Source organism: Euprymna scolopes, chromosome 2 (genome assembly GCF_053919585.1).
Source record: "Euprymna scolopes isolate OS-2025 chromosome 2, ASM5391958v1, whole genome shotgun sequence".
In the NCBI taxonomy this organism is placed as follows: domain Eukaryota; kingdom Metazoa; phylum Mollusca; class Cephalopoda; order Sepiida; family Sepiolidae; genus Euprymna; species Euprymna scolopes.
The window spans coordinates 121020296-121034212 of NC_136483.1; the positions used below are offsets into that span (position 1 = coordinate 121020296).

At 31.3% G+C, this 13917-nt stretch overlaps 1 protein-coding gene across 2 annotated transcripts in view; it reads right to left on the bottom strand.

Annotated features, from left to right (window-relative positions):
• Positions 1-13917, bottom strand: part of LOC145295662 (borealin-like) — an 86093-nt gene that overhangs the window by 31784 nt on the left and 40392 nt on the right. For both annotated transcript variants that reach the window (XM_080141486.1, XM_080141485.1), the window contains exons 4-9: positions 12280-12313; positions 10223-10301; positions 5192-5243; positions 3243-3273; positions 2906-2936; positions 2057-2114 (exon numbers count right to left, since the gene is read on the bottom strand). In XM_080141486.1, coding sequence (XP_079997612.1) covers positions 2057-2114; positions 2906-2936; positions 3243-3273; positions 5192-5243; positions 10223-10301; positions 12280-12313 — 285 coding nt within the window. The remainder of the gene's footprint in view (positions 1-2056; positions 2115-2905; positions 2937-3242; positions 3274-5191; positions 5244-10222; positions 10302-12279; positions 12314-13917) is intronic.

A 13917-nucleotide genomic window follows, 5' to 3' on the forward strand; every position in this document is an offset into this window, starting at 1 on the left:
TTTTCCCCGATGTCCACGAAAGGCTTCTTTCAAACAAGCGCTTGCTCGCTTCACAACTTTTTAAAACTTTTTATATCATCTATAAATTGTAATATCTACGAATTATCCACGGAGCTCGCGTCTCTATTTAATTTTATTCACTTTCAAACCTTAATTATTCCACATTTCCCGCATCGGCACGCGTTACATTCGCTTTTCGGTATAAAAAAAGCAAACCTCGACTCTAATCACAGGCCCAGAGCCAGTTTGTTCAATGTCGACTTCGTCATATCAGACTCTAGCTTTCATTTCGCTCCTTGTGAGCGGCTTTTTAAAAACAAATAAACCCATTTATTCAAAACTGTCCCGCACAAAATAACTGCTGAATACCTATCGCCGTCACGTCAATCAAAAACGTGCACCTGTTTTTTTTTAAAACACTTTACTATTTTCCAACTGCGCGTTGTCAAAGCTTCGGCTTTTTTTCACATACCCCGAAAAAAAACCCGGGCAATGCCGGGTACCCCTCGCTAGTATATATATATATATATATATATATATATATATATATATATATATAGATATATATAAATAATGAAATAAGAATTACAGTTAAATTTACCAAAATGATAAAACTAAAGTAAATTATAAATATTAAAGAATTAATATTTATAAAGTAATCTCAACCAGATGTAAAAGCTCGATAAAAGGCAGAAATCCGTGGAATAATTTACAAATAGGTACAAGGAAACGGGAATGAATTCCAATAATATTATTAAAAGAAAGATAAAATGTGCGCAAAAAAAAAAAAAAACATGGAAGAAATGTAAAACTCGACTGTCGGGGCGAGGCTTAATTAAGAAATTTTGGAGTACTTTGGATCATCTTCCAATTACACGATTCCCTTGGAATTTACTTGTGCGAATGGAAATTTAACTAACTTTCTTGGATTCTGCATTTTTGGATTTTACCATCATTGGATACTTTACCCTTCACCAGACTATTCATTCACATGAAATCACTTTTCTATTCACCATATTCCCTCTGCTTCACTTTTTGTTATCAAGTAAAATCTATGACTTACTTGTAGCTTCATCAAATACTTTTTTAAGCAAAATCCGATCCCTCATTTTGCTAAATCCTACCCTCTGATGAGAAGGAAAGTATTTCTTCGAAACTCCGCAGATTAAGGACTATCCACTTATTTAGTGCTTCCTTTTTAAAATTAAATATGTTTTAACTCTTTTTCAAAGTGTTTTTTAACATGTTTTATTAACGACTTCCTGATAATTAGGCTCCACATGATCTTACTGAATAAAAATTTACTTAAATAGTGTGTAATATTTGTGCCTCCAACTCAATCTTAATTCTTTTCAGGTTACTACTTGCTCTATGCAGGATATTGAATACTATGAATTATGACTCCTGAGCAACAGCAACAAAAGGATAGAAGTTCTTTATTCTAAGTGACACTGTGTTTAAATACAAATGAAATTAAAGAGGCTTCCAGAGCACTACTAACACCAACATAGAAGGAAAAAAATAAACCCAAAAAACAATGTTTAAATTTCAATCATGTTTACTTCTTGATAACAATAAATGACCAAAGAACTGATGTTATGTTTGCCCTTTATATAATAGATTATTTCAGCACAGTCCATAAATTGCAGAAAAACTGCTTTTTTTACTTGGTGCCTTGAAAAGTTTTAAAATTCATGAACATGAAGGGATGCCATTAGCTGGAATCCAAACTAAAATGTTCTTTCATTCTACCAACTGCAATGTTCATTAGAAAACGTTTGAATTAACATTATTAGTTTTCAGTGTTAAGAAAAGAAAGAAATGTATGCATGTGCAGAACAAACAATGAAAATACGAAATTTAACCACATCCTCGGCAAACTATTTGAAATTTCTATCTCATGAAAGTAATCACTTTTCCTGAATTTTATATATCATATATTTGGGACAATAAACTTTATGGGTCTTTGGTCAGTAGTTTTAGACTTTTAGCTGGACATACAAACACATAGACAAGTGCCATTTATATAACAGATCAAAAATAAATTTTAAAAAACCTTTTTCATAGTTGAATTTAGTTGATTTTCCTGGGCCAGAGGACGTTTTTTGGCGGTTCTACAAAAGAAAACAAACATAAGAATAAAAAAAAAACTAACAATGGCTATATGTAAGATATGTCCATTCAATTTAACCGTTTAATGATGAAAATTTGTACTAAAATGATGGACAACTCCTTTACATAAATTCTCCCAACCCCTAAATCTATTTCAAATCCAACTCCTTTCACCAGGTGACTTTTATTTGAAAAAAAAAAAAAAAAAAAAAAAAAAAAAAAAAGTTTATTTTCAGATGATAATTTCCATTGATTTTATTGTTAGTAAGTATGGCTAAAAGATATTTTGATTTTAAATAAGCCAAATTGTTTTTGGAATTCAGCAACTCCTGACTTAGAACAGCCCCTATTTCTTAATTCACAGTAGTTGCTTACAGCTCAGCGATAATTTGCTTTTTTTGACGTGGATAAAAAAAATGCATCAAAGATTTTGTATTCATCGGAGATTCTTTACATGTGACTCTCTTGTTAGAAAAACATCCACTGAAATTAACAAGTTGAGGTGAACATCTCAGAGTAAAAAGAAACTAGTAAGAAAAATTTTTTTAATCTCCGAGACATAATCAATCATTAACTATTAGAAGGGTACTTATTTAAAAAGTAACGTTGCCTTTTTTTTTTTTTGGTTTAAAAAAAAAAAAATTTGCAAGCAGCTAATCCATGGGAAATCTTGAGGTGTATCACTAGTTTACAGCAGCTTTGGTTTCAGAAACACCTATCACACACTTAGCACCATTTCTGATATAGTAAATATTTAAACAATTTTTTTTTTAACAGATAAGAAAACACTTACGTTGTGCATCCTTGTTCTTCTAAAACGGAAGCTGAAAAGAAAATGAATTATCATATTAACATCGCCATGTGTTCAATAATGCCATGACAGAAGAGGGATGAAGAAGAAAGTGAGAGAAAGAGAATATTTATTAATTTCATAGCATTATAATACATATATATACAACTTTGGTATCATTTTAAAGATGTGATATCTAAGAAATACTGATACTTTTGATAACCCTAGTGTTGATACATAAAACTTATTTTATAGTTTGCACAATTTATAACTTCAGTTTCAAACAGACACAAAATAATAAAATATTTTTTATTCACATGAGATTGATGTAACTACTTACCAAAATCAGATGATATTTTATCAAAGGCTTGCTGAAAAAAAAAAAACATGAATTAAAACAAAGAATCAAATGATATTTTGAAACACTGTATCACTATTGAGTCAGCACCAGGTTAAAAAAAAATAATATTTACATGGGAAGTTCATCTCACTATGTAAGTTTATTGTAAAACAATTATCTATTTGAAAAGTGAAAAATAATTTTTGGTAGTTTGCCAATTCTTTAGCATATGACCTTGCTTATAAATTAGTTCACAGCTAAATCACTAAAATTAAGAAATATCGAATCTGAGAAACTATTTAGGAATAATAGGTGTTCTAAGTGCAAACATTTCACCCAGGTGTATAAACAGGTACCAATTTTGCTGGAAGTAGATGTGGTGACAAACTAGTGTTCTGTCACAGGGATGATTCACACCTTCTGTATCACTTAACACTATAAAGTAGGTGTTAAAAGCAATAGGTTAATAGGTATATATTAGTCATTGTGATTTTAGCATAGTAAACATTAGTGGGAATTTTGTAAATTGGATTACTTAGAGGAACGGTTCAATAAGAACTTGTTCACGTGTGATTGTAGTCAGCTGGAAAGCAGGCAAACGCAATAGAGTTCCACAGGCGAGCAGATCTAAGAAAGAAGCCCTGTTCATGGAATGTACGTTTAGGTGTAGGCACGGATAAAGAGTGTGGGTAATTGTTGATAGTGGTTCTGGCAAGACGAGTGTTTTTCGTGAAAGTCTGGCGAGGGGGGACCAGAGATCGAAGTTCAGATGAGCACCTGCCATGAAAATAACGATAAAGCATGGACAGGCTCGCTACGTCTCTTCTGTGGGAAAGGGGTTGCAGAGAAGAGAAAAGGGCATCACCCAGTAAGCTACAAAGTCTATTTTGAACTCTGTCAAGACAGGATAAGCTGCTTCTAGCAGCTCCTGCCCAGATGTGGCAACAGTACTCCATCGTTGGCCGAACCTGGCTTTTATATAGGTAGAGAATTGCATCAGGAGTGAGATATCTACTGGAGCGATAGAAGGATCCCACCAGCTTTCCAGCAACTTTGGCAATTGATTTGATATACGTGTTCCATTTCAGATCGGGAGTAAAGGTCAAGCCCAGAAGCTTGTCAAAACATGAAGCCTTCCCAAGACAAGAGCCATTCATTTCGATTGATGGCAAGCGGGCGGCAGAGCGTTGATGATGTAAAGATAGAAACTTGGTTTTAGATGCATTAAAAGTAACCAGCCACTTCTTTCCCCATTGTACCACGTGCTCAAGATCAGAGGAAAGAGAGTCAGAGAGAACTTGGTTGTTTACTAAAACAATATTTTTTGTTTACAATGTTATAAAAATACATGAACCCTGATGTTTTGTCTACTTTGATATCTAGGTGGATTTGTCATCTTGCAATTTTAGAATACAGTGTTTTTAAACGAAGTAAACATTTCTAAAAAGGTAGTTGTATACAATAAAAAAGAATATTGCTCATGACGGTATATTTATTTCTTGATGCATTCTACAGGATTTTTTCTTTTTCTCTGCAATATTCTTTTTTATTGTATACAACTACATTTTTAGAAATGTTTACTTGGTTTAAAAATACTGTATTCTAAAATTGCAAGATGACAAATCCAACTAGTTATCAAAGGTTCATGTATTTTTGTAACATTGTAAACAAAAGCTTTATTGTTTTAGTGAAATATATGCACAACACTTAGAAATTTTAATGAATAATAAATAAGATACATCTTTACCAAAAAGAAACAAAGAAAGAGAAAGAAAAAGAAAGATGGCTGTACTACAGAGTTTTAATAATAAAAATTTAATTCAGTCTTGCTTTTTTCTTATTAAAACATGAAAACCTAAGACACATACAAATATAATACAATTACATGGAATCAGAAAAGAAAAATTTGTATGGCAAGATAAAAGGGAATACATAAAAATAATACTTACATTTTCAAAGTAGATATTGTCTAATGGAGAATTATTCTGTTTATTTTCTTTCCTGAAAAAAAAAAAACAAAAAAAACAAAGTCCCTCATATTACTAATATAGTCATAATGCAGGTGAGTTTTCTTTTAGAAAATGTCATACAAGATATGTTATAATGCCAATTTTTGGTGGACACTCATGTTTGTGTTGATAATCTCATTTAATGAAATGGTTTATTTATGGAACTGGGAAGAGAACAGGATCACAACAGAAGTTAGTTTTACTGCTTGCTCAATGGGTATACGGTGGATCAAAAGTCTAACTCGTACAGACGACTAAATCTCTGTGTGAACAAAATGTGTTTATTTTCACTGTTGATCTATTAGTCCAGTGATACGTTTTTTTATCTTCAGCAAGAATCATATCACTAGCTGCAGGATTCAAACACTTTCACTTCTATCCGACGTATGCAGAATATATAAACACCAGATACACATACACCAGTACACATGCAGAATATATATATATACACCCGTGGAAGTTAAATTCTACAGGTGTTTATTTCATTTATCTTTATATTTTACTGTTGATAGCATTTAACTTGAAATAATGTTTCTCAACGTGAATAATACATATAAAAGAATAAGACTGCTTTTGTAAAAATAATTGTTATTGTCTGCTAAATAAATATCTTTTCTATATAAATAAAACAGTACATGTGTGTGTGTGTGTGAAAATATTTAACTGATAAACTCTTAAACCAACAGAAGTGTGTAATATATTGAAAGTGGTCACATAACACTAAAATTAATAGGAAATAGTAGTCATACACTAAGGATGGCTTATAACAAGTAAAATCTGTTTGGATGAATAATACAGAAATATGGTGGCAAATAAAAATACAAAATGTTCATTTCAACTTGCTGACATATTTCTATTACTTCTTACACATGTGCAAATTCATTCATAGTTTGCAGTGGTTTAATTTGAAATCTTATCTATTTGTCACCACCCGAAACAGTAAGAAATTCATTCATAGTTTGCAGTGGTTTAATTTGAAATCTTATCTATTTGTCACTACCCGAAACAGTAAGAAATTCATTCATAGTTTGCAGTGGTTTAATTTGAAATCTTATCTATTTGTCAATACCCCAAACAGTAAGAAATGTGGCTGGAACGATGTTTTGGTTTCAAGCTGATGACACCCAAGTCATTTTATTTTTAATCTTCTGAAATCAATACTATATATTAGGTACAATATAATAATCAATAGAGAATTGGTTCTATAATAATATGAAATCTGTATGAATTAAAATATATTTAAACATATTTTATGATTGGGCAAGCCCTCCCCACTCCCTCCAGCTCGTAAATAAATAAAATTAGCTATACACATGGACGATAAAACACTTTGGATAATCAGATTTCAAGAGGTTTCTGCTAAAATATATTTTAAAAACCAAATCACTTTAAGTCTTCAAAATACCAGTTTTGTTCAGAAATGAATATACTTTCAAATAAATTAATAATAACGTACATTATATATTTTTTTTAGAGTTTTAAGCAAATACAGTGATAAAAATGTGAACATTATAAAACAGTGTTTTTGGTAAGATTTTGTAACAACCCTCTTTGATTTGTAAATGCTCATACCGTGTTTGTATTAAGAATTTTTTCATTAAATTTGGAAACTAGCCAGAAGAAATGTCAATTTTAATAGTTTCAGGTATCCGAAATACATTTGACCACTCGTTTTTTTGTTGTGTTAAAAAAAAAAAAAAGATTCCAACATTACGAGTATGGAAAATTTTGAAAAAATTTTCTTCAGACACCCACTGTTAAATAAAATCGTTTTACTATGTTTAGCCATTAAAAGAATAATTGTATGTTGTTTTCTCTCATGGTAGGTAGCAATTTAAAACATGATATCCGGAAAAAAATCATTTTGCGTTTGAATGTAGACTGTAGTAAAAGCAGCAGCGATAGTACGGATGTAAACAGATGTTTTTTTTTGTTGTTAAGTTTTATTCCCGATCAATTTTTTTTTTTAAATTGAAAATCTGGTTATAAAAAAAATTCTTACATGTTTAGTTAGAACTATTTTGTTATCAACCGTATAAATATTTAACAAATTTGGGTAGTGGTCAAATTTTTTAAATATTATGTTTTGCTTTGAACAACTGAAGATATACACTGAAATATGATTTTTTTTGGTTCACGTGTACGAGCAGTACAACCCTTCTATATTTTTCTAATGTTCGTCTTTTTTAAAATGTTTTCAGTGGATTATTATCGAATGGAAACTAATCTACCCGATTATCATAAAAAATTTTTTAAAAATGCAAAAATAAATATTTAAATATTTGCAAGCAGTTAAGAAATAAAAACAGAAAAAGACATGAAATGTAATGAAAAATCAAAATCAAATTCATTCAAAATTTGTAAATAATGTCAGCTTTTGCAAAAAAGTATCAAGTATTTTTTGTCCCACTGATTTAAATCTGTGGGACAAAAAATACTTGATACTTTTCCAAAGGTCACATTTTCTGTTAGAGTGACATCACTTGTTTTAAATAACATTTATTTTTGTCTGTTTTTCATAATTCTTGTAAAGTTTAAAAACAAAAACAAAACTCACTTAATCCTACATCTAACCCTAGGTAGGAGTGAAAGCCTCTTCCTAAAACCTTAGCCCTAACAATAATGCTAAGTCTGAGTGGTAAAGTTCCCTACCAAACAAAATTCCTCAGTAAGCTACATATAAGTGTAAAAAAGAAGACCTTTCCGTAAAGAAAAAGTGCATATGATTAATCTCCCATAAAAAAATAAATTGGTTAACTGGCCTAAAACGCTAGAATTGTCTTGAAATGATGAATTATTTTACATTAAAATTATGTGAAACCAACCCCCCACTCTAAATTCTAAAATTGTTTTTGTTTTGTTTCTATCAAATCTTCAGGATGTTCATACATAGTTTCCCTTAGCCCTATCATTAACCCAAAGTCAGAGTGGCAACCTCCCCACCATAATTGCATAAAGACCCTCTTAAAACCACAAATAATCGCCTTTTAGAAAAAAAAATACCCAGGATTTATCTACCATAGAAAAAAAGGGGGGGGGGTTAACTGCCCTAAAATGCTGGAATGGTTCAAAATGGGAAATTATTTTACATTAAATTCTAAAATATTTTTTGTTTATCTTTCATTAAAGTTTTTCAAGGTGTTCACATGTAATTGTCTAAAAAGGTAGAATCACATATTTTGGAGAGGTGGTCAGATGGGGAGGGTTTACAGAAGGTATTAATCTACAATAATACCAAAGAAATATTGCAATATATTCATTTTTAAACAGTCTTAGATTTAGATTTTAGATTTTTGTACATAAAATGCATTACAGTCAGCATATTTATATGCATCTACAGCAAATAATTGGGAAACTGTTAACTTCTGGAAATTTTCAGTACCATATTCTGATTCCTTGCACAAAAATACACATGGTAAATTTCATTGCTTAATCTTGTGTTTTAACAAAGATATAACATTTTTACTGAAAAAATAGTGTAAAAAATGTGACAAAACACATATGGTCTTAAAGAGGGAAAAATATCCAAATGTGCAAGGCACAAAAATACTCATAACTTCTTTAATTTTAATTGAATTTTCAAAATTAAAAAAAATTCTTTCTTAGTTTATCAAACTCTTTTCTTTTATTGAAATATGTAAAGCCATTTCAATATTTTTCATGTGTATTGCTAATAAACATTTATTTTTTTTCATTTATTGGAAGTTGTACTGATTTAAATCTTTTTGAAAGGTTCTGTTTTTATTGTAAAAATAATTGTTAGCTAAATATTTTTTAACTAATTTTTTTAAATTCATTTTATGTTATGAAAATTACATCAAAATAAAAAGAATGCAAAAATTAGGCTTTAAAACTTGAAATTAACAGATTTCTATTTATGATGCTATATTTGATTTTAGAACAATATAATTTTTAGAACAATATATAATAGAAAGTGATTTTAGAACAATATATAATAGAAAGTGTCTGTCTGTGTACATTTCCCTACGCAATAACTCTATTTTCAGTTTACAGACTCGAAATTTGATATACAGGGTATTGAGATTTGGGAAAATCTTTGTAATCCGTTTTTGGCCAGAAATTTGGCTGTTAAGGGGTCAAAGTTCAACGATTTGACCTTTGAGAACTCTACAAAACTCCTCCGCCAATTTAGCGAATAAACACTCGAAATTTTAGATATAGGTTCCTTGGACATAGATCTAACTTAATAACTTGATTTGAGCCCAAAACAATAGATGTTAAGGTCATAATAGGGGTCAAAGTTTAAAAAATTTGAACTCTGCGGTCTCTACTAAATTACTCAGACAATTTCTGGTCTAAACATTTGAAATTTTACATAAAGGGTATTCAGAGATAGGGCAAGCTTTTTAATCGGTTTGGGTCGAAGATTTGAGCTACCAATATATGAATGTATGTATGTTTGCGTGTCTGCCTAAAACTTTCGACAGAGGCAACGGATTTTTACAAGATCAGTATCGCTTTGAAGCTCGATCCTACGGACGACAAATACCAAAAAATTGGCTAAAAACATTAATTTCTTCACCCTCAACTGGGCACTTTTTTACAGGGAGGGGGTCGCCTTTTTCAACAATATTTTCGAAAGTCATCCTCTCTTTTCGATTGTCTAGCCTTAATTTAAACCTACGTCACTTCCGGTTTGGCGGTGGTCATAACAGCAAAGATGTCACGTTTTTTTTCCTCCTTCATGGTATGGGTTTGAGCTTGCCTTCCTACTACCACTTATTTTTTTGTTTGCTTAACACACAACTTCAAACACCCGGGTAATGCCGGGCACCACTGCTAGTTCATTATATAATGGGTAATGTCAAAATGCAATATCAGAAAATCATGTTTGCATTGCGTCTTTAGTGATCAGGCAATCTCATTTGTTAAAATTTCATATGTGAAAGTTGACGAGGGTATTATATAAATACATATATCGACATCAGTTGAATTGAAATGACTACTTACAAAACTTGCATTGGTATTGGATTTGTATCATTTGTTGCGGCCAAAGATCCCAAAGCACTCTTAAAAGTTCCACCAACAGCTGCAAAAGAAGAGAAATGACTTCTAACAAGCAAGAACAAGCAAAAAAAAATATTTTTACACAAAAGTGAATTCTTAAAAATAGAAATTTTAAGCCAACATGAGCGTGTAATATATCGAAAGTGGGTATGTTAACTAGTTTTGAATAATGCTTATTTTTCATTCAACTCTTCAAGTTGTCTGGTGGGGTTAGAAGTTAAATCAGCTGAATGTGGAAACGGGGAAAAAAGGTAACTGGAAACAAGATGAGGAATAACATTATTAAAGGAGAGAAGATTTTTGCTAAATCATAAATCACTTGGCGCTGAGAAGTGTGGAACAGTAGAAATAAATTATTTTGCTCCCATCAGTGTGTACATCCCCTTTCCATCCCCAAATAAAATACCAGTGGTTGGAAGTTGATTTTATTCCTTCAAGCATGGCAGAATCTTATTCTACTATGAAGAGCTTTTCCTAATGAGTTTACATTCAGCTTTTCTAGCAGTTTGTTCCAATCATCACCAATGATGATAAGCAGGAGCAGCCAATCTCAAACTAGACAAGAAATCCAGATATGGTGTCCTAAATGGATAAAGCCATAATCACTATACAACACATGTATATTTTCTGATAACACTTTGGAAAACTTTTCTTAAGTTAGGTTCTCATAACCTGTCAAGAGATGGGTATAATTTTTCTCCTATAAAAAATGCAGAGTCTGTTTGTTTCATAAACATAATCCCCTTCACCTTATGTATCAACCAAGATACCATCATATACCTGTTCAGGCCTCTGTTATTTTTGTGAGCTGATATTGCTATTGTATTATTGGATGTGGCAGGTACAGCAAACCAACATTCTTCTTTGTTAATGTTAATAATAATCTTTGTTAGTGGACCCCCCCTCCCCCACTGGGATTTACGTAGTAATGAAATGTCTTGCCCCTTTCAAAATTTATATATATAGAAAAAATACAAATGTAAAATCAACAGAGTCTACAAGGAAACAAAGTTCTTGGTATGTGTTTTAGGACAAAAATATATTATCGTATTCACAGAAAACCTTTTTCTTTTATATAATGAGAAATCATATCTATGGTTTTTTTTGGATGCTTCAACTACATGGCTTTTCAACATGAACAGACTTCTATTCTGGTTAGAAGCTATATTGTGCAATAAAGAGGTGGAGAAATTTCACTTCATCATTAAGCTGACTGCTCTCTTGGCACAATCTTTACTGTAACTCTAAACTTCATTTTCCAGACAAATTCACATGATCAAGCATGGTTACCAAGATTCATCTAAGACAAATGTTTTTGTCATGGATAATATGCATTTTGCTTGGCTGCCAACTACCTCTAATCTTGGTTTGAGATTTATTCTAATTTTCTCTTATACTGATTACTTTGGACATTCATGTCACACTGGATTCAAACTGTGATTTCCATTTTCAATAATTTGCTTACTTGTAGACAAAACAATAACATCCTTTCTAACTGTTGATGATAATTTTTTTTTTCTTCAATATATTGTTCTAAGCATACACCAATATCCTAAATCCTTCATAGGATTCCCAGCCCATTGCCATAGTTTTGTTGTACAACATAACTTTTTCTGCATCATTTAATACATAATTCTGTTGTTTTTTGTCTTTATATGCATATATAACTTGTAAATAAACAATCCGCAAACAATCGATTCTAGTTAAGCCATAGATTTTACCTTGATTGGTAGTATCACTCCAGGTCAGAGCTAACAAAGTAAAGTAAAACTCAAATTGAGGTTATTGCAGCATTTCAAGTATATACACCAGTGCCATAGTGTTGCAAAACTAGCATTTCAGGTTCAAACTGACAAAATTTAACTTTAAGCCACATTTATTTTGAAGAACGTTACAAAAAAAAAAAACAAAAAAAAAAAACTATTAAATAAAAATGTTTTGTCAGAATAATCCAATTAATGTTGATAACATACTCTTGGTTGTATTATCAAAGTACTCACCTATAAAATCTCCTAATGTCATCTTTCGTAAAGGCTGAAAAATTATAAAAATATAAATAATATGGAGAACATAACATCATTATTAACTAATATATATATATACGAGCTGTACCCTCCCGGCCATGTGTTATCATACCCGAGACTGGTTGACGCAAGTATTAGATTGATTTGTATCTCAGAGACACACGCAAACACACACAGAAGCATACACGGAAGCACAAACCTAAAACACATACACACACACAAACGGAAGCACACACAAAACATGCAAAAAAAAAAAAAAAAGAAAAACACGTATGCACACACACACACAAACTCACGCAATTATAGAAAAAACACACATGCAGAAACACACGGACGCACACACGCATAACCGAACTCACACACCCACCCTTCTAAATAGCAAGGAGTAGACAGTTTAAAGGCTATAAAATCACACATAAGGAGATTTGGAAGTAGGAAGCACAGTTATTTTTGCTAGCATATGATATGATTAGGTACCGGCAGCCAAAATTTTAAAATCGCCTATGATTAAATTTGATTCTCTCATATAAAAATACACACAAATACAAGAAAAACAAAACAAAAATCATGAAGATGTCTTGTTTAGTCTTCAAGTTATGATCATTTTCATATTTGCAAATGTAGCATGAACATGTTTACATTACAACATGGCAACTTTGAAAGCAACTGACAAAAAAAGTAACCGGTAAAAACGTCACAAAAGATGCTTTCATCACTCTTAGTATTAGAAGACAATAGGAAATAAAAGTATAATCATATCTAATTCAATTTCGGCCTTCATTTTTGAGATGTGAAAAGTGAACATTGCAAAATTGCACTGGTGGGCACTTTTTGAAGTATCCGCAAATAAAACTGAATTAAAGAAAATTAAATATGAACATGCAACATAATTCTATGTATAGTGGTTATTATGCCTATTTTTTTTTCAAACAATTCCAGCTGCAAGTTTTTTCATTAAAAGTCGATAAAAATACTGATATCTTCAATTTCAATGGCGGAAATAAAGTGCCGAATGTTTTAAACGTATACAAATTTCAAAATCACAAAAACTATTAAAGATATAGTGTGAAATTTTGCATGCATAATCAATACATATTGTGGAATGTCATATCCAAATTTCAGTTCTGTACACCTTGTAGTTCTAAAATAATAAACTTAAAAATAGCAATAATTCACTGTTTATCATGGCGAAGTATCGTATATAAGCAAACGTACCTGTTCAACACCAATTTACATTCAATACAAAAGGAAGCTGCATGTTAATAATAGAGTTCTCTATACAATTGATATTTCCTTGTGATTCTGTTGAACTCTTCGCTGGGAACTGACCACATTCATCCATTTGAGGTGGTTACCTCAAACCCCCAATCAAACACATACAGAGAAGAGACTTTCTCTATTTCTGACCTTGCCCATATAAAGGCATTTATTTTCACCTTACACTTGTCCAGAAATTTCACTTGTCCTTCTTCACTACTTGTGACAGAAACTACTTGACCTAAATAAAAGTCATTGTCATAATATACTGCCACAAACTGTCCTTGTTTGCTAAAGCTGTAGTTTCCAAACTCTGCCTGATCAACTAGAGCACTTCATCTGTTTCGCTTTGTGATT